Here is a 21,212-nt window from a genome sequence, read left to right as displayed (position 1 = left end):
CACACGGACCTCGCTCGCGGCACTGGGGTATCACAGGGCCACGGTTACAAGCTTAAAGATCTGGACACAGGGCCCAAGCCCGGATCCTCGCTCCTACCTCTTCATACCCGCCCTCCTTTCTCCTCCGCCGCCGCCCAGCCTTCGGCGAATACGGCCCCCAGAGCTTCCTCCGCCCGGTGAAGAGCCCGCTGTACGTCCCCCTCCCGCGCGCCTGCGCACTCCGCACAGAAACAGCAACTCCCAGCAGCCTCAGAGATCGGCTTTCGGGGGTGGAGGGGGGCGCGGCTCGCTGCCTAAACGCGGAGCCAAGACCCCACTGAGAAAGCCGGAATATACAGCTTTTCTGGTTTTGGACTACAGTTCCAATAGGGGAGCAGGCCCGGATTGTCCTCCATAGCACCGGTCACTTAGGGGGTCACCTTTACATGCTTGGGGAACCGGACATCCCGGCCCTTCCGGAACCCTGCTTCTCTGTTCGGCCTACCCCGCCGGAATCGGGCCCCATTCGCCCCTCCGAGCCCTTCGTGAGGAGCCGAGGGACTGGCCTCCGCCCGCTGCGCGCCTGCGCACTCGGGACCGCGACGGGCTCTCTCCGGAATCCCGGCGCCGCAGACCCGAGAAGCGGGCGGCCTTCAGCGCAAGGCGCGGCCGGAGTGCGGTGAGCCAGGCTCGGTTGCGGTTGCTGCTTTTCCGAAGGGAACGAGCGCGGCACGGGCCAGGTTCTGCAGAACCTGGAGAACCCACGGGGTGTGTAAGGCCACTATGCGTTTCCTCCGGACCGAGGGTTTGCGGTCCTGAGGCCCGGGCGGCGCGGGGTTGTACGGCTGTAGCGGCGCCGAGCCCGGGGGTGTGGGCGCGGCCTGTTCTGCGGAGCGAGAGCCCGAGGTCTGGCGCCCTTCTGTCGTCGCCTCAACCCCCGAGGCCCGGCTGTAGAGAAAAAGCCCGAGAGGGAAGTCGGAGGTGGTGCCCCAGAAGGAAGGTCCCCTGCAAAAGACTGGGCCTAGATTCGGGCCTGGCCTCTGAGGTCTGGGGACCCGCTGGACAGAAGACGACGCGGTGCGCCGCCCCGGGGGGTGGGCAGTTGTGTACCCAGAACTGCGAATCCGGACTCTTGACCGCGGACCTTCTCCCCCCTCCCTCTCGGGTTTATTTGTGCGTGCACGTGGTGGGTAGTGAGGGTCAGGGGGGCATGGGGGGCGGGTTTTGACCGAGTCAAGAAAAGCCTGGGGTGTAATGAACCGTGTTTGCTTCTCCAGCTCTGTCAGTCTCCAGAGACAGCCTTTGGAAGGGAAACGAATTGCTGCTGCGCCTCTAAAAGCCAGGTTCTGTGTGAGTTTGTGCTGCTGCTTTGTTTCTGTGAAATGCATTTGATTTTCAGGACGCCAGACTTTTTTTCTCTTCTTCCCTTGGAATGTGCTGCTTAAGAATGATCTACTCATTGATTTGGACCTTAGGATTTCCCTGGCTAGTTAATGGCAGGGGACCTAGTGAATAGATTTCCCGTTCTAGTGCCCCGCTTAATGCAGTTGTACCGTTAGTTCACCATCTGCTATATATTCAATTGCTCTCTGAGCACTGGTTTTCCTAAGGATTCTGATGACGGAAATAGGCCTGCTGGAAGTTGCTTTGTTTTCCACTATGATTTGTTAAGGAGTAGTTTAGGGTTTAGATCTCTTTAATGGTTCCAGAGTAGGAGTGGGAATTTTTTTCCAGGTGAATCCATGAGTGGAGATTTTTGGTACCAGCCAGATGTGGTTAGAGGTTTGGTAGCATGAGTTTGTTTTGTTTATTTTTGACAAATAAAAAGTTGTGTATATTTAAGGTATACAATATGATGTTTTGCTATATGTGTTCACTGAGGAATGGAATGATTACCACAACCAGACTAATTAACATATCCGTCACCTCCTGTAGTTCCTTTTTTTTTGTGGTGAGAATACTTAAGATCTACTCTCTTAGCAAATTTCAAATATATGATACGTTTTTATTAACTATAGTAACTATGCTGTACGTTAGGTCTTCAGAACTTATGCATTGTTATAACTGAAAGTTTGTAGCATGAGTTTGTTTGGGGTATGTCTTTGGGTAGGCTGAGAGAGGCACGTGTAGTGGTTAAGAATTTTGAGCCGTGATTAAGAGGCTTTGAATCCTGGCTGCCACTTAAGTCTGAGTGAGTTTGGGCAATTTTTGTGTCACAGTTTCTTCATCTGTAAAATCAGAATTATAATAGTATATTTCTCACAGGGTTGTTTTGAAGGTTACCTGAATTAATGTCTCTGAAGCTGTTAGAAGAGTACCTGGCACATTAGAGAACTGCTTAATTAATATTAGCTATTGCTGTTAAATGATGGCTCTATGTCATTCTCTGTCAGCTTTCTGTATTCCCAAGAGTAGTGAAAATGTGAAGGTAGTTATGATGCATGCTTGCAAGCAGGAAAATGAGTCAGACGCTCAAGTGGACCAGAACAGAGATTTCTAACGTGAAGTCTTTGGACTTTGTTTATGGATTTTCAGGGCGACTGAAATCTTTTAAGATTATATACAGAATTGTTGTATATATTTGTCAATGGGTAATTTGAGGAGGAGGAGGTCTATCATTTCATGATATTATCAAATTTCCGTAAGACCCAACAAGATTGATTCTTACTGGTCTAGAATGAAAGTCTGGAATAACTAGGAATGACTTTAGGGATAATCCTTTACAAAATTAGTATCAAGCAATATGGAAATGGTTAAGTAACTCACAGTCCATCTATGTGATGGAATGTTATACAATAATAATAATTATGTTTATAAAGAATTAGTCCTAAGAAAAAAGTAGTATATAATGTAATATTGAGAAATATTTATTGTTGTGAATAAAGATCTTTAAGAAATTAAGTTACATATGTGTCTTGAATACTAAGATAGGGATTTATAAGATATTTTGCAAGGATTTAATAATTGGTTATTCATTGGAGCTCGGGACGGGTAAGCTCAAAGTTTTGAGCAGCTGCTGTGAAATAAGCATTTTTTTTCTGTCTGCTGTTCATGGTGTCTCTTAATCGCTTTGCAAATGCCATGAACCAGTACTGTGATCCTTTACAGAAGGATCTCGGGGTGTTGATGAGATACAGTATTCAAGAAGTGGTAGGAATTACATTTTCAATCACATTGATTTCCCTGTTGTTACCACATATGCAGGCCTATTTAATGACAGTTTTTGGGACTATAAGTTACCCTATCCTCCCAACTCATTAAAAAATTCTTTCAAATGGGAATAGCTTCTTTAAAGAATATTTTTGATGATGGAGTTAATTCAGGCTTGTGAAATATTTAGTAACTAAGGAACCCAAGGAAGAAGAAAATTAAAATTATCCATGGTCCTAACATTCAGAAATAATCACTATTAATATTTAGAGCATATTTTGCCAAAATCTTTCTACAAGCATATGTGTTTTTGTATATGGTTTTATTTCTGAATAATAGGATAACACTAATTGAAAATTTAAAAGAAACCAAGACCTCTAGTTTTTATTTTAAAAGAGGAATTCAGTGCTCTCATGGATTTTATAATACCTTCATGGATGTATGGAGAAAAATGAAGTCCCAATGATCCCCTTCTGGTTTGAGAAATCTTCCAAGTATTTATAATTCTTAAGATAGAGATGGCAATTAAATTGAGAGACTTAATTATAATTTAAAATTAGTTTAAAAATCTCAGAATTGAAATATTGAGATTTATTACCATCTATTGATGTCTGTTTCACTTTGTGATTTTAAAAATCTAATCATATTACATGTTGTTTTGTAAACTTTTTTTCCTTCTTTCAGTATATCTTGAATATTTTCCATTCTTTAACTGTTTTCCGAAACTTAGCATTTAATGATTACTTTAGTATTCCATTTTATGGATGTTTTATAAATTATTTAAGAAATAGTTATTGGGCAGTGATGTTCAAAACTGCCTAAGCAATTGCTTCGACAGGCTTTCTAGGTCCTGTTACTTAACCAACTTTTCACTTCAGGGTCTTGTGGGATTTCAGAGATAGGAATATTTAGGAATACAGCATTGACTTTTGCCAGGTGGGGTAAAGGTGACACTTGGAAGTATTTGGCTGAATTTCTGGAGGATTCTTAGAGTATGAAATAAATAGCTCTGCTCTTTTCTGCCAGAAGCTTCATCTTCCTGATCCTTCATTCGAGTGAGAGTTTGAGAAATGAATTAGTGATAATTTCCTAGAAAACTAAGCTTACAAAAAGCAAAATTATTTTAACCTCAGAGAAGAAGACAACTTGTGCAAGGAAGGCGAAATAATTTCAGTATACCACGTAGCTCAGTTGGTAATGGTATTTACATAGTCATAATAACAGAAACTGAATATTCATTTATCCTGAAGTAGAACAAAATCATATTGGAAGGATAAGGAGAATGCAACTATGCATATGTGAGGGGGGAGATGAGTGGGTAAAAGATAGCTAAAACTATTCCTTTGGTAGTAGAAAGTCAATAGATAATGAAACTAAAAATTCAGAACTAGCAATGTTAGTATGTTATTTAAATGTGTGGAGTTTAAATACCAAAAGAAATAGCAAAAGGAGGTGAAAATTGTTGCATCTAGATTTGGAAGATGGGGGAAAGGGTAGCAGGGATGGAATTGTTGGGGCTTTTTGCGATACTCCTTGCAGAACTGTTTTGAATTTATGTCCAGGTATAAGTGATACAAATTTTTAGTTTTTTAAAAAAATTTTATTAAGGTCATAATAGTTTATAACATTGTGAAATTTCAGTTGTACATTATTATTTGTCAGTCGCCATGTAAATGTGCCGCTTTACCCCTTATGCCCACCCCCCCAACCCTCTTCCCCTCTGGTAACACTAATCTGTTTTCTTTGTCCATGTGTTAGTTTATCTTCCACATATGAGTGAAATCATGCGGTGTTTGTCTTTCTCTGTCTGATTTATTTTGCTTACCACAATACCCTCAAGGTCCATCCATGTTGTTGCACATGCGACAATTTTGTCTCTTTTTATGGCTAAGTAGTAGTCCACTGTATATATATACCACATCTTTATTCAGTCATCAGTCGATGGGCACTTGGGTTGCTTCCACTCCTTGGCTAAGGTGAATAATGCTGCAGTGAACATAGGGGTGCATAAGTTTCTTTGAATTGTTGATTTCAAGTTCTTTGGATAAATAGCCAGTAGTAGGATAGCTGGATCATATGGTATTTCTGTATTTAATTTTTTGAGAAATCTCTGTACTGGTTTCCATAGTAGCCGCACCAGTTTGCATTCCCACCAGCAGTGTATGAGGGTTCCCTCTTCTCCACATCCTCTCCAACCGTTTGTCATTTTTTGTCTTGGTGATTATAGGCGTTCTAACAGGTGTAAGGTGATGTCTTAGTGTAGTTTTCATTTGCGTTTCTCTGATGATTAGTGACGTTGAACTTCTTTTCATGTGCCTGTTGGCCATCTGTATATCTTCTTTGGAAAAATGTCTGTTCATATCCTCTGCCCCTTTTTTGGTTGGGTTGTTTGTTGTTTTGTTGTTGAGTTGTGTGAGTTCTTTATGTATTTTGGAGATTAACCCTTTGTCGGATTTATGATTTGCAAATATTTTCTCCCAGTTAGTGGGTTGTCTTTTCATTTTGTTCACAGTTTCCTTTGCCTTGCAGAAGCTCTTTAGTGTGATGAAGTCCCACTTGTTTATTTTTTCTTTTGTTTCCCTTGTCCGAGTAGACATTGTATTTGAAAAGATCCTTGTAAGACTGATGTCAAAGAGTGTAATGCCCTGTGTTTTCTTCTAGGAGTTTTATGATTTCAGGTCTTACTTTCAAGTTTTGGATCCGTTTTGAGTTAATTTTGTGTATGGTGGAAGATTATTGTCTACTTTCATTCTTTTGCATGTGGCTGTCCAGTTTTCCCAACACCATTTATTGAAGAGGCTTTCCTTTCTTCATTGTATATTCTTAGCTCCTTCGTCAAAGATTAGCTGTCTGTCGATGTGTGGTTTTATTTCTGGGCTTTCAGTTCTATTCCATTGATCTGTGTGTTTGTTTCTGTACCAGTACCATGCTGTTTTAATTATTATAGCTTTGTAGTATATTTTGAAGTTAGGGATTGTGATGCCTCCAGCTTTGTTCTTTTTTCTCAGGATTGCTTTAGCTCTTTGGGGTCTTTTGTTGCCCCATATGAATTTTAGTAGTCTTTGTTCTATTTCTGTGAAGAATGTCATTGGGGTTCTGATTGGGATTGCATTGAATTTGTAGATTGCTTTAGGTAGTGTGGACATTTTAACTATGTTTATTCTCCCAATCCATGTGCATGGGTTGTCTTTTCCATTTCTTTATGTCATCCTCGATTTCTTTCAATAATGTCTTATAGCTTTCATTGTGTAGGTCTTTTATCTCCTTGGTTAAATATATTTCTAGATATATTATTCGTTTTGTTGCTATTTTAAATGGGATTGTATTCCTGAGTTATCTGTTAGTTCGTTGTTAGAGTGTAGCAATGTAATTGATTTTTGTAAGTTGATTTTGTACCCTGAAACTTTGCTGTAGTTGTTGATTATTTCTAATAGTTTTCTGATGGATTCTTTAGGGTTTTCTATATATAAAATCATGTCATCTGCAAACAGGGAGAGTTGCACTTTTTCATTGCCTGTTTGGATTCCTTTTATTCCTTTTTCTTACCTATTGCTCTGGCCAGAACCTCTAGTACTGTGTTGAATAAGAGTGGCGAGAGTGGGCACCCTTGTCTTGTTCCTGTTCTCAGAGGGATGGCTTTCAGTTTTTCCCTGTTGAGTATGGTATTGGCTGTGGGTTTGTCATATATGGTCTTTATTATGTTGAGGTACTTTCCTTCCATACCCATTTTATTGAGAGTTTTTATCATAAATGGGTGTTGGATCCAGTCAGATGCTTTCTCTGCATCTTCTGAGATGATCATGTGGTTTTTATTCCTCATTTTGTTAATGTGGTGTATCAAATTAATTGATACAGATTTTTAAATTTTTAATTAAAAAATTAAGAGAATGCAGAGAACAAAATAAAGATCACCTGGGATGCCATCAAGTAGAGGTAACAGAATAAAATTTTATTCCAGGTCCATTCACAGACTATTTTAGACACATGCATATACATGTATGCATATGTATGTAGTTTTCCTGCCAAAAATACAATCATACTACAGTACTATTTTCTAACCTATCTTCTTGTCCCAACAATATATAGTGACCGTCTTTCCATGACATCAGATAAGAATTTTACCTTCTGTTTTAGTAGATGTTTAGTTTTCCATTGTGTGAATGTGCAATAATTTATTTAACTTTGTTGAAGGATCTTCAGTTTTTTTTCTGGCTCTTTTAGTTCCATTATAAACACTTTCCACACATCTTTTCATTTTTTCTACATCATACCATGAGTGTCCATTTCCCCACAACCTTAGTAATATGAGGTATCATCAGTTTTTCAAATCTGCTAATCCAGTTCCTTTAATATGCAACTCCTTAGTTACTACAGAGTTTTAACTAGTGGGTTATTTCTAGTTTGTAGAGAATTATCCATGCTCGGGTTTCACAAATTCTCTTTTCCCCAACCTGGGTACCAAGAGTGATGTGTTGGTAAATGAGACCATGCAGGTAATACTGATGATTCTGAACAGGAAAATGGTGAATGGTGAGCTCTGACGGTTCTGAGAATGGTAGTTCAGCCTGGGGGAAGGGATCCTAGTGTGCAAGTATGGTTTTGTATGAAGACTGCTAGGCATGGTCTATGCAAGTGGTTCTCACATTGGGGCATTTGGACCAGCAGCATGAGTATCACTTGGGAACTTTTTAGAAGTGCAGATTCTCAAGCCCAACCCCAAATCTACTAAATGCCAAACTCTAGGAGTGGAACCCTGCAAACTGTTTTAATAAGCCCTCCAGGTGATTTCTGATGCATATAGAGTTGGATTACCAAACTTTGTTGCCCATTGTGATCACCTGGGGGAGGTTTTATAAAATCTGAGGAGGTTTTAAAAATTCCTATTCTGAGATCACAGGCTATACTAATTAAATCAGAATGTTTGTGGGATGGGAGCCAGCCATCAGTATATTTTAATATTTTTATTTATTTATTTTTTCCCCCAAAGCCCAGTAGATAGTTGTATGTCATAGCTGCACATCCTTCTAGTTGCTGTATGTGGGACGCGGCCTCAGCATGGCCGGAGAAGCAGTGCGTCAGTGCGCGCCCCGGATCCAAACCCGGGCCGCCAGCAGCGGAGCACGTGCACTTAACTGCTAAGCCACGGGTCTGGCCCCATCAGTATATTTTAAAGATCTGCAGGTGACTCTGATGTGCAGCAAGGTTTGGGAAATTCTTCCCTATACTATTTTCTGTCTTCAGATTTAGGGAGCCTGGCCAGATTCCTGAGTTTTAGAAGGAAGTTTTGGTTTAGATGGTGTGGCCGCTTCTGTGACAGGGGGAATGGAGGGAGATGGATCTGCTCAGGACAGGTCTGGACAGCCCATTTGCAGGTTCAGATCAGCCTCCCTGGGGTCGGGGACTGACTGGAAGCCCTCCTGCTAATGTGTCTGGACATGTGCTTCCATGCAGGAGAGTCTCTGCTCTATGTCCATCCTTCTACAACTGATTTCCCTGTGCTTTGGGGGAAGGCATATTTGTCTGAACTACCTCGGACCTCTCATAACGAGTCTTTGTGTTGTGGGGTGGAGGGGTGTTGCATGTAGGAATGGAGAAGTAGTGTGAGTTTTTAAAATTTGGGAGCTCTGAGGCAGTTTTATTCTCATGGCTTCACATTCTTCCCCCAGCTCTGACTTCTGTGGACTCTGCTTCTCCAGTAAATGACTCGAGGAAAACTGACCAATTCTTGCAGCTCTAAAATTATGGCTCATGTAAGTTGGTGTTTCTCTCTATTTGAAATGCTATAATTTTTTTCGGGTTATATGAACATTCTCATTAGTTATCCTGAGACTTCCTAACAGAGCCCCATCTGACAGCTTCTCTCCAGTCTCTCCCATTCTAGTGAGGGATGGAGCCAGGCATCCCGGGCCGGTCCTGTGTGCCCCTCTCTTCTCCATGTGTGAATTGACCAAATTATTCAGTGTCTCCTGTGTGTTCAGTCTTTGTCTAGAGCAGAAATAAAGCAGAAATGAATGAAGTCCATAGAGGGAGATAGTCGATCTGAGGCTCTCAGGACTGGAGAACACGTTAGAGCAGCACTGTGCAAAAGAATTGTAATGAGAGCCCCGTATGTAGTTTTAAATTTTCTGGTAGTCACATATTAAAAGTATTGAATTAGTGCTTTCTTAGCATAGTAGGCAGCATGTCAGTCTCATAAAAAGTATAGAATAATATGCAAGACACATAAATAATTTTCAGCTTCTTAGTAGTCACATTAAAAAAAACCCTGCAATTAATTTTAATGTTTTATTTAACCCAGTATAGCCAAAATATTATCATTTAAAGGTGGTATCAATATAAAAATTGGGATATTTTACATTCTTTCTTTTTTCTAAAGTCTTCAATATCTGGTGTGTATTTTAAACTTAGAGTACATCTAAATTTGGATTAGCCACAATTCAGGTGCTCACTAACCACGTGTCTAAGCTAGCATTTTGGACATTGCAGTTTTAGAGATTTTGTGTAACCTAAATTCTAAATATAATTTAATATATTTTAAAATATGTTAATAAAAATTAATATTAAATTTAATATATTTAAAATATACATTCAATATAATTTAATATAATTAAAATAATATATTTAGAAATATCTAAGTATAATCGTTATTAGGTCTAACATATCTATAAAATGGACTATTGTGTAGTAAATTAAAAATATTAAATAAAAGGATTTGTTATAATAAGGAATAATGCTAATGATACAACATAATGATGAAGTTGGGTCTGGAAGAAATTCTTTAATTTTATGCAAACTCTGTTTTTTAAAAATAGAGATTTTATGGTTCATTTTGGGGGAGGAATTCTATCAATTATTTTTTTCTAATCCTTAAAGGAAAAGAGGTTAGAGTAAATCACATTTATTAAGGATTTTTTTTATGCTCATTGCAAGCAATGTTCTTATGAACGCTGTTTCAGTTAATTGTGAAATTCTGATTAATCACCTGAGTGTATCTGGAAATAAATAAAATTAGGTATCCCACGGTACATAGGAAATTTTGTCTGTAGCAGTGGTGGGCAAACTACAGCTTGTGAGCCAGATTTGACCCATTGCCTGTTGTTGTTTAGTCTATGAACTAATAACGTTTTGAAAGAATTGTTTAAAAAAAGAAGAGAAAGGGGAAGGATATGCAACAGAGACCATATATGGCATGCAAAGCCTAAAATACTGACCCTTTACAGAAATAAATAATTTCACAAATAACAGATGGGTTTGTCATTTCAGGATTTGGTGATGTTCAGAGATGTGGCTGTAGACTTTTCTCAGGAAGAGTGGGAGTGCCTGGACTCGTATCAGAGGAATTTGTACAGAGATGTGATATTAGAGAACTATAACAACTTGGTGTCACTGGGTAAGCTTATCTGTGTCAAATAATTTAGAAATTCACAGGACTGAATTTCAGGACTGTCTTTCTAAAAACTAGCTGAATATCTGCTTTGTAGTTTGGGAATAGACATTCTCAGCTTTTAAGCTATTAAATAGCACCTTCAGTTTCCCTCATAATTCAGTGACTTTTACATCTTCCTTTGCCTTTTCTGTAATCGCTTCTCTTTAATGACAGCTGGATGTAAATTCTTAGACAATCATAGCAAAACCATTGTCAGAGAAACCTGGTTTCATACTGCTGTAGATGGTTTCCCATCTGTCAACTCATCTGCGTTATGAGTAGGAAGAGCAAGGTGTCTAGCTCTACATACAAACTTATACAATGTGTGTGATACTGGGTTGAATCAACAGTTCATTAAAACTCAAGTGAGCACATTCAGTTTACTACAACAGACATATTAATCTTTTAATTGATTTATGATTAAAAGTTTAAAATCCATGAACTTTGCATTTAAAATTGGATGACTATCCTGGTGAGAAACTAAGTATTTTCCTCTTAGAAAAACAGCAAAAAAATAGTACCTAATAAACATATATAATGTTTACTAGGTACTAGGCACTCATCTGAGCACTTTACGTTTATTAAATCAAACCTCACAACAATCCTATGGATAGACATTATTATAATCCCCTTTTTACAACTGAGAAAACTGAGGCCTTAGTGGCCCAAGTGACAGAGGCATCATTTGAAACCAGTGCTCTCAATCATTACCTCCTCTCAAGAGACAGAGCCTGTATGAGTTTAAATTAAAATAAGATGATGTTTCTACCTCTCTATTCTTATTCTTCCTTGTGATCCTAAAGTAATTCTGATATGAATGTTTTTCAATCCCATTATTCTTTGTCCTGAAGGCTTAATCGAGTAGATTCTTTCTTTATTATGTTCCATTATGTTTTTTCAAGCAGGATGGTCCATTTCTAAGCCAGATGTGATTACCCTATTAGAGCAAGGGAAAGAACCCTGGATGGTTGTGAGGGGTGAGAAGAGAAGATGGAATCTAGGTGAGTAAGTGCCAGTCAGGTGGAAGTAAACTGTTATGGCATGGTGCCGTCCTGCTGGTTGGGAAGGAAACACACCCAATAGAAGTTGATTATGAAGAAAAGACCCAAAAACTAGGAAGAAAACTTAGATCTCAGCATGAGCCACCAAAGAAATTTCCTCTATACTTCCACTTATCTTATCACTTGTTTCTTCACTCTCATATTTCCCTCTCATTTCAGTGACGGAAAGCGTTCTTCCCTAATGACAACCATTTTATCTGTATTTTGGATCTAATTCTCTTCTAGCTCATCTTTTATATGTTGACTTTTTTGTGTGTGTGTGTGAGGAAGATCAGCCCTGAGCTAACATCCATGCCAATCCTCCTCTTTTTGCTGAGGAAGACTGGCCCTAAGTTAACTCTGTGCCCATCTTTCTCCACTTTATGTGGGACGCCGCCACAGCATGGCCTGACAAGTGGTGCCTCGGCGTGCGCCTGGGATCCGAACCCAGGCTGCCAGCAGCGGAGCGCATGTACTTTACTGCTACGCTACGCCACAGGGCTGCCCCCTGTGTTTTGCCTTTTATGTATATATTTCTTCATTGCCCTCTTTTCATGGAGTTCACATTGTAGTAGAGAAGTCGTACAATAACAAACAAGTAAAACAAATGGACTACCAAATGTCAGGGATGGTTGAGTATTACGAAGAAAAGTGAGTAGGGTAAGAATATGGAGACTATGATGGGTGAATGGGGTAATTTTAGATAGGGTAGTCAGGGAAGAGGAAGCAGTTGGAAAAGGCTCAAACTGGTCAAAGATGGAACCATTTGAGCATCTATACACATAACTACAATGTATTGCAACACAAAATATGCTTAATTTCATAAATTCTTAGTGATACTGATAGCAGATTGTTCACCGTTGGAAACTACTAGCAGACTAACTTATTTCAACAACATAAACATTGATCCTGCCTTATATAGTCCTTATAAGAACTGTACCAATAGGTGGTAGAAGGAGGAATGATTTTTCTTAATAAAATAAACATTTATTCAGTGAATAAATGAAGAATGATAGAATTAGAGTATTACCATTTTGGAACCCATAATGAACTGTTGGATCTAGACACTGAGCATCAATGCTGATAGCATCACAGGAACGGAGACAGTCAGACAATCTCTTTCTTCTAATGAAAGGATACAATATCACCTATGAAGTAACTTTGTCAACAAAATTAGTCCTAAGATCAAGCTTCTAAAGCCAACTACCGTTTTATGGGAAGAAGATAGAGGAATATGTTCTGCTACACCTTGGGAACATAGTTAGGAAAATTCAGAATATGGGAAATGTTACAGGGTCAAAAACAGTTTCTTCAACAAATAAATGGCAAGGGAAATTAAAAGCAGGAGAACCTATAGATTAAAGGAGATGGAAGAGACAAGTCAACTGGCTGTACTCCATGGACTTTGTTTGGATCAGTTGCTGTTTTTAAATTGTTTAAGATTTTATGTATGAGACAGTTGGAAATGTGAACACTGATTTTTGGTGATCTTAAATAATTTTCATTTTTTTAGGTTTGGATAATGGTATTATGATTATGTTTTTTAAAAATCCTTTAGAGATAAATCCTGAAATAAGTAGACAAAATAATATAGTACATGAGATTTGCTTCAAATAATGTGAGGAGAGTGGAGTGGAGTGTGCATAGGCCAGCATTAGGCATAGGTTGATGGTTGTTGAGGCCAGGTCATAGAAATATGGACATTTATTATACTGTTCTGTTTTTGTGTATGTTAGAAATGCTTTGTAAGAAAGTTTTGTTTTGTTTTAAGGTTGTTGGGAAATAAAAGAAAGAAACTGAAAGTTGAAGCAGTGGTGAAAATAAGTACACACAACTCTTTGGAGGAATTTTTCCGTAAAAGCAGATGCATGGGGTACAGACAATGTGTTTTAAGTGTGAGATATTAGAACATGTTTATAGGCTGAAGGGAATGATTTCAAAGAAAGGAAAATTGATGGAATAGAGAGAGGATAATTTTGTAAACAATGACTTTCAGTAGATGAGAAGGAGTAGGAGCCAATTTATGAAGGAAAACCATGCATGTGATAAAGGATATGGACACAGGTTGGTTGAATAATAGGGTGAAGGGGAGAATACATATTTTTCTTTCGATTGCTTCTGATCTCTTGGTTAAATAGGCAGTAAGATTATCAGCAGAATATGAGGATTATTCAGTATTTCATTGGAATTCAGTATGGATTATTCAGTATTTGATCAGTATTGATTCTCAGAAGTAGAGTTCTGTGGTCACAGGGCTTTAACATTTACAGATCTCTTAATACATTACCCCTGGTGTTAATGTGACTAAAACTGCCTCTGTCATATTCTGTATCCTATGTCATCTGGTACTGGCAAAAAAAGAAGATTAAAGACATCATACCTCAGGAAATAAATTTAATTTTATGACAGGTAATTTGCTCATTTTCTTTTTAATTAAAGCTGATACTTTGCAAATGGAAATAACATTTCTCCTTTTATATTGATCTAAAATGGGCTAATATTTTGCTTTCACATTGGCATTGTTTACTAGAATAAAGCCTTTTTATTCAATAGAATCCAAACTAGTATTTGGTTTATTAATTTTAAATAGTTAAATATTTTACCTATATCTTAAAAGTTGAAATATTAAAATTTCCTACCATAGGCCAATCTTTTGATGTTTAGTTTGGCCTTCTGTTTCAGTGTAGGTCCAGCAAATTCTTTCTTGATTAAATTGCACATATATTGCATTGGCTGTTATTTCCAGTGTCAACTTATTTAAAGTAGAACAATAACCAGAGATACTTGGGAAGCAATCTGAGTGCAGAATCCTTGAATTTTTATGTTTCCCAGCAGTCTGTACTATTTTCTCACCCATGCTATCTTGCCAACAGTGCAATGTGCATCTATAGCCAGTACTTCTAAAACATTCAATTTAGTTCTCATAGAAGTGGTTGTCTTTTAGTTACTTGCAGGGATAAGAACTGGCATAAACAAATTTGGGAACAAACATGGCTGGCTTTTTGTTTACAGAAATCATAAGATTACAGCTCCGCTCTTTATACTACAGAGTAGTCTAGATGAGAATGTTTAACATGCCAAGGTCTTAATCTGGCATGTCACTTAAGTGGCCATATAGAAGAGTCTCAGGTTCACTGTATCCACACTGGGAATGTTTTGTTTGTTTTTTAATGAAAAGCTTCAAATTTTATAGAATAAGTTTTAGAACTTGTTCTCCTTGGTTTTTGATGACGGAATAATGGACATTTTGTCCCGTTTGTTTACTCTTATATTTATTTTGTGCGTTGTCTGCTTGTTTCCTTTATTCCGTTACTTTTCCCATTGTTTAATGTTTCTTATGCCAATGTGTATGGGCTTTTATGCTTTGAACGCTTTCTCATTTTTCTTACAAATGTTTTGGCATTTTATTTTCATTTTTGACTATGACTTTCCTTTTATATTACTGGTTTTTAATTTTTAATTTGCAAGTAACTCCTTGAAATTACCATCTTATAACATTTGTCATACCTTTATAGATGATTTATATCTTGATTTTTCTTAATGAGGCCTTAAATTGACTTTTTCCCAAAAATTCTTACAAAATTGCCATAGTTTTGTATTGCTTTCTTGGGTGAGGAGATAGAGACAGACAGACAGACAGGGAGAGAGGGAGGAAGACATGCACAGATTTCTTAGCGGTATTTTCTATGCCATTCATTTACCTGTCTCTGCTTGCATTTTACCCACGCTGTTTAAATCATTGTTACCTTTTTTTTTTGCCTCCGCAAGGCCCCAGTACATAGTTGTATATTCTAGTTGTAAGTCCTTCTAGCTCTTCTATTTGAGCCACCACCACAGCATGTCTGCTGACAGACGAGTGGTGTGGTTCTGTGTCTGGGAACCGAACTGCAGCTGCGAAAGCGGAGCAAGCTGACCTTTAACCATTAGGCCATCAGGGCTGGCCCTCATTGTTGCCTTTTAATGTCTTTTTGGTATATCCTTTTTAAAGTAAACTTACTGAAATATAAAAACATAAAAAAATACAGAAATCACAAGTATGCAGCTCACAGAATTTTCAAAAAGTGATCACACCCATCTAATCACACAGATTCAGAAATACAGCTTTACTGGGTTATCAGAAGCTCCCTCCTAACCCTTCCAGTCATTCCTCCCCACCAAATTTAACCACTATCCTGGTTTTTAACAACTAGATAGATTGGTTTTACTGTTTTCAAGCTTTATAAAGAGGGAATCATACAGTATATGTTCCTATATGTCTGGCTTTGTTTACTCACCATTATGTTTGTGAAATTGATCCATATTGTTGCATGTACTTGTAGATTATTCATTTTCATTTCTAGGCAGTATTGTGTTGTATCAGTATATCATAATTTACTTAGCCATTCTTCTGTTGATGAACACTTGTGTTCTTTCCAGTTTGGGCATATTAAAAATAATGTTGCTGTGTTATAGGTTTTTAAAAATACCTTTTTCTTTTTGAAAAGTATTGAACTCTTATTGCAAAAATTTTGACAAAATATACATTTGAGGAAAACATCTCATTCTGCTCAGAATTTTATTAGAATGTTATTATGGTATAAACCTGTTGCTATGCCTGAAAAGTTACTAAAACACTCTCTAGGAAGTACCCCAATGAAATCAGCTATGAGGATTTTAGGGAGAATATAGGAAAGAGTATGAAGGAACAAAAGAGGTTGAGTATTTGTAAGACAGATGTGTATAGTTATATAAACTCAAATGAAAATAAATAAGTAGAACCAGTCATTACCTTAGTTGTGAAAATAGACAAACTTTACTCCTGACTATGCAAAGTAGAAAATGTGCTGTAATGGAGACATCTGCAAGTAAAAATAGACAATTGGAAGGATGATCGGATGTAAAGAAATCACCATTTTTCATTTATGTGGTTGACTGAGATAGCTTAGATATGCTTTTGTTTCCTATCTCTATAGGAAGTGATGAAAAAGAGTATTCAGTGTAGTAAGGTATAAGATTGGAGGCAAGGCAGCATATGCAATACCTGTTAACTAATTATGAGAATTTAATAACAGTTACTATGTGCTATGGGTTTGTTATTCAGTGATAAGTGAAAGATCGTTTCTTCCCTTGGGGAGATTTAAGGTAAGAAAATAAAGAGAATAAAAGCTGGGAAAATTAATGAATACATAACAACAAAATTGGAAAAAGTGTTAAGCAAGGAACAAGTTACTAGGATAGAAAATAAAGGATATAAATTAGATGAAGTCAGCACGGACAGTTTTTCTGATATTTAACATGATACCTAAAGGATGAAGAATCCAACCATGTGGAAAACCCAAGTGAGCATTCCTCAGAGATTTAATAGCGAAAAGCTCTAAGAAATGGAAAGATTGTGACATATTTTTAGGAGCCGAAAGAGGGAATTTTGAGGGATATAGGGAGAAGAGGGGACAGTGGCTTGAGATGATAACTTATGGTAAACAAAGGCCATGTTATTCATGGTAAGGTGTTTGTACTTTATTCTGACTGAAAAGAGAAATCATTAAAAAAATTTAAGTAGAGATTCTCAAACTTTGATCTGCAGCCAAATAATCTGGTCTTTTTTTTTTTTTTTTTTAAAGATTTTATTTATTTACTTTTTTCCCCCCCCAAAGCCCCAGTAGATAGTTGTATGTCATAGCTGCACATCCTTCTAGTTGCTGTATGTGGGACGCGGCCTCAGCATGGCCGGAGAAGCAGTGCCTCGGTGCGCGCCCGGGATCCGAACCAGGGCCGCCAGCAGCGGAGCATGCGCACTTAACCGCTAAGCCACGGGGCCGGCCCCAAATAATCTGGTCTTAACTCATCGTTTTCTTATCCTCCTTAGCTTTCTTCAAATTACATGATTATTTTATTAGAGTTGTTTAGCCCATTTTCTTCAACTGGGCTTTATATTCTATTGTGCTTTTTTTTCTATTATAAAGTTGATTGTTTACTTTTTATACAGTGAGAAAATAGCATGTGTTTATTTTGTTTTCTTTCAGATTTGGAATCCAGATATGACCCTCAAATGTGTGAAATGAATTTATCTCAGTGGGATATAATGGAAAGAATTAGAAGTTGTGGCCTTAAAGACTCCTTTTTCAGAAAGGATTGTGAATATAAAAAGTTTGAGGGACAAGATGGTCCTCAAAAGGGATATTTCAGGCAAGTGAAAAAAACCACCTCTGAAAAAATGCCTACTTACAGAAAACTCACATCTCTTACTCTATATCAGAGAATTCATAATAAAGAGAAACCCCATGAATGTGGGGACTGTGGGAAGGCTTTTAGAGTACGCCAACAACTTACTTTCCATCAGAGAATTCATACTGGTGAGAAACCATATGAATGTAAAGAATGTGGAAAAGCCTTTAGGCAGTGTGCCCACCTTAGTCGACATCAGAGAATTCATACTTCTGACAAACTCCTTGAATGTAAAAAATGTGGAAAGATCTTTACGTGTGGCGCAGATCTTCGAGTACATCAGAGAAGTCATGTAGGTGAGAAGCCCTATGGATGTAAGGAATGTGGGAAGGCCTTTAGAGTGCGAGGACAACTTAATCTCCATCAAAGGATTCATACTGGCGAGAAACCCTATGAATGTAAGGAATGTGGGAAGACCTTTAGACAGTATGCACACCTTACTCGACATCAGAGACTTAATATTGCTGAGAAATGCTATGAATGTAAGGAATGTGGGCAGACTTTTCTGTGTAGTACAGGCCTTAGAGTACATCACAAACTTCATACTGGTGAAAAACCCTATGAATGTAAGGAATGTGGGAAGGCCTTCAGAGTGCGGCAACAACTTACTCTCCATCAGAGAATTCATACTGGTGAGAAACCCTATGATTGTAAGGAATGTGGGAAGACCTTTAGTCGTGGCTATCATCTGACTCTCCATCAGAGAATTCATACTGGTGAGAAACCTTATGAATGTAAGGAATGTCAGAAGTTCTTTCGGCGTTACTCAGAACTTATTTCACATAAGGGTATTCATATTGGAGAGAAACCCTATGATTGTAAGGAATGTGGGAAGGCCTTTAGATTGTTCTCACAACTCACCCAACATCAGAGTATTCATTTTGGTGAGAAACCTTACAAGTGTAAGGAATGTGAAAAGAGTTTTAGACTGTTCTCTCAACTTACTCAACATCAGAGTATTCATACTGGTGAGAAACCCTATGACTGTAAGGAATGTGGGAAGGCCTTTAGACTTCATTCATCACTTATTCAGCATCAGAGAATTCATTCTGGTGAGAAACCATACACGTGTAAGGAATGTAAGAAGGCGTTTAGACAACATTCACATCTTACTTATCATCAGCGAGTTCATAATGTAACTAAATAAGAAAGCCTTCCATTGTGAATTTTGTGTTAAGGAGCATTATAAAATAAATTTTAGAGGAAAAATTTTTAAATGTAGGAATCTCTTTTGCTGTGTGCTCACAATTAATTTAACATAAGAGGTTTTTTTTTAAAGGAAAGAATATGGTAATGTAATGAATATATAGAAGGCTTTCATCACCATTCAAACAAAATTTTAGGAAATTCATCTAGAAAGAAACTCTTAAAGGAGTGAATGTGGAGAAGCTTTTGATCATACCTGTTATCACCTCTATTCTTCTGTCTGTATGGTTTACCTATGAAGCTTGCCAGGGCACTAACTCATTCTGAAAATTGATACATAAAAGGAAAGAAAAGACATTTAGCTTGCATTTCCTGTATGAACTGTATTTCAGGGCAACTAGAAGTTGATGAGGTGTAAAATTCTTTATTAGAGAATTTTGCAGTGCGTAGTGAAATAATGGATGTAGGCATGATTCTCAGTAGAGGTTAAGACCATGAGATGAAAGGCTGATATGACCTTCATAGTGAATAGATAAGGTTGACAACATCTCAACTCACGGATCAGTTTTAACCTCATCAAAAATAGGACAAAACATTTTGTGCCTCCTAATGAGATACAATGATATACACATTTTGCAAAAAATATTGAACCTGAATCTAATTAAGCATCAAGATCTAACTTCCAGTTTAGAGAAAATTCAGGGGACAGAAGGACAAATTACATGACACAAGAAGAAGCAAATAAATCTAAAATATGGGTAATTCTATGAGGAATGACCCTGCTTCTCAACCAAAAAACAGCTTTGAAAAAAGGGAGGTGGAACTCTTAGATATTAAAAGAGTCTTAAGAGACGTATCAATCAGATGCAATGAGTGAGTGGTTCTTACATAGATCACAAGTTGAACAAATGTAAAAAAGACTTTTTTTTTTTAGAAATGAGAATATTGACAGTATTAGATAATAAATTATGTTTTTGACTAATTGGAAAAGATACCTGCACCCCTATGTTTGTTGCAGCATTATTTACAATAGCCAAGACTTGGAAGTAACCTAAGTGCCCATCGATGGAGGAGTGGATAAAGAAGATATGGTGTGTGTGTATATATATGTATATATGTATACACATAATGGAATACTACTCAGCCATAAAAAAGGTGAAGTCTTGCTATTTGCAACAACATGGATGGACCTTGAGGGTATTATGTTAAGCAAAATAAGTCAGAGAAAGACAATTACTATATGATTTCACTCATGTGAAATATAAACACATAGATGTGGAGAACAGATTGGTGGTTACCAGAGGGGAAGAGGGTGGGGGTGGGCAAAAGGGGTAAAGAGGCACATGTGTATAGTGATGGATGGCAACTAGATTTTTAGTGGTGAACACGATGTTATCTATACAGAAGTCGAAAATGTGTACACCTGAAATTTATATAATGTTATAAACCAATGTTACCTCAATAAAACTTTTAAAAAGAAATTATGTTTTTGTTAGGTGTGATAATAGCATTGCAGTTATGTAAAAATGTCAGAGATAAATTATGTTTATACACATAAGATGATATGATATCTGGAATTTCGTTTAAAATGTTCACGCAAAAGAAAAGTGAGGATGGATTACTTAAGTTTGTTGAAATGATGGTAAGATCGATCTTGGGTACATAGTTTCTGTTTATTTTGTTTTTGCTTTTTTCTCTACTTTTATGTATTTGAAGTTCTCCCTAATGTTCTTTTAAAGGTAAAATTAACTGAAAATTATAACCAGTTTGAACCAAATGATCTTTTAAAATGGCTACATATCAAAACTTGTGGCTTTTGCCAAAGCTTACACATTGGGATATTACAGGTGCTATAATGTACTTTGGAAATTAAGATTGAGGGTCCAGATTTTATCTAGTTCACCTATTGCAAGATCTGTTATAGTGCCTGGCTCATTGTACTTAATATGTTTAAAGAAGGAGTAAAAACAGTTATTACAACTAAATGTGGAAGTTAATGGAATAGACCTGGGTTGTCTAATAAGATCGTTGCTAACAACATGTTGACCTCTCAGAATTGAGCTATTATTGAGAATTGAAGTGTGGCCACTTGAAATTAAAATGGTGTTGGTATAAAATATGAGTTTTGAAGACTTAAGTTGTAAAAAAAAGAATAATGTATCTCAAGTTCTCACAGCATATCTGCTGTATTGGGGAAACTGTGATGTTCAGTGGATTGCATCATTAGAAAATACAGAACCCAATTTAAGTGTATTTCTGCTCCCAAG

General features: G+C 37.5%; 1 protein-coding gene across 11 annotated transcripts; it reads left to right on the top strand.

Moving 5' to 3' along the window:
- The first annotated feature begins 257 nt into the window (after positions 1-257).
- On the top strand, positions 258-20,175 carry LOC131396794 (zinc finger protein 30 homolog). 11 transcript variants are annotated; one of them, XM_058529218.1, is made up of 6 exons: positions 280-658; positions 1,257-1,329; positions 8,796-8,879; positions 10,393-10,519; positions 11,458-11,556; positions 17,598-20,175. In XM_058529218.1, the coding sequence occupies exons 3-6, from the start codon at positions 8,829-8,831 to the stop codon at positions 18,944-18,946; spliced, it is 1,626 nt and encodes a 541-aa protein (XP_058385201.1). In that variant the 5' UTR covers positions 280-658; positions 1,257-1,329; positions 8,796-8,828; the 3' UTR covers positions 18,947-20,175. The 11 variants fall into 11 exon arrangements, with proteins under 11 accessions (XP_058385209.1, XP_058385210.1, XP_058385201.1 ...); XM_058529220.1 differs by having other exon boundaries at positions 280-747; positions 1,257-1,322; XM_058529217.1 differs by having other exon boundaries at positions 280-747.
- Positions 20,176-21,212: the final 1,037 nt, after the last annotated feature.

The sequence above is a fragment of the Diceros bicornis genome, chromosome 34 (assembly GCF_020826845.1).
Source record: "Diceros bicornis minor isolate mBicDic1 chromosome 34, mDicBic1.mat.cur, whole genome shotgun sequence".
Lineage (NCBI taxonomy): Eukaryota > Metazoa > Chordata > Mammalia > Perissodactyla > Rhinocerotidae > Diceros > Diceros bicornis.
Note: the sequence above shows the minus strand (reverse complement) of the source record. Positions and strands in the feature narration are given on the sequence as shown.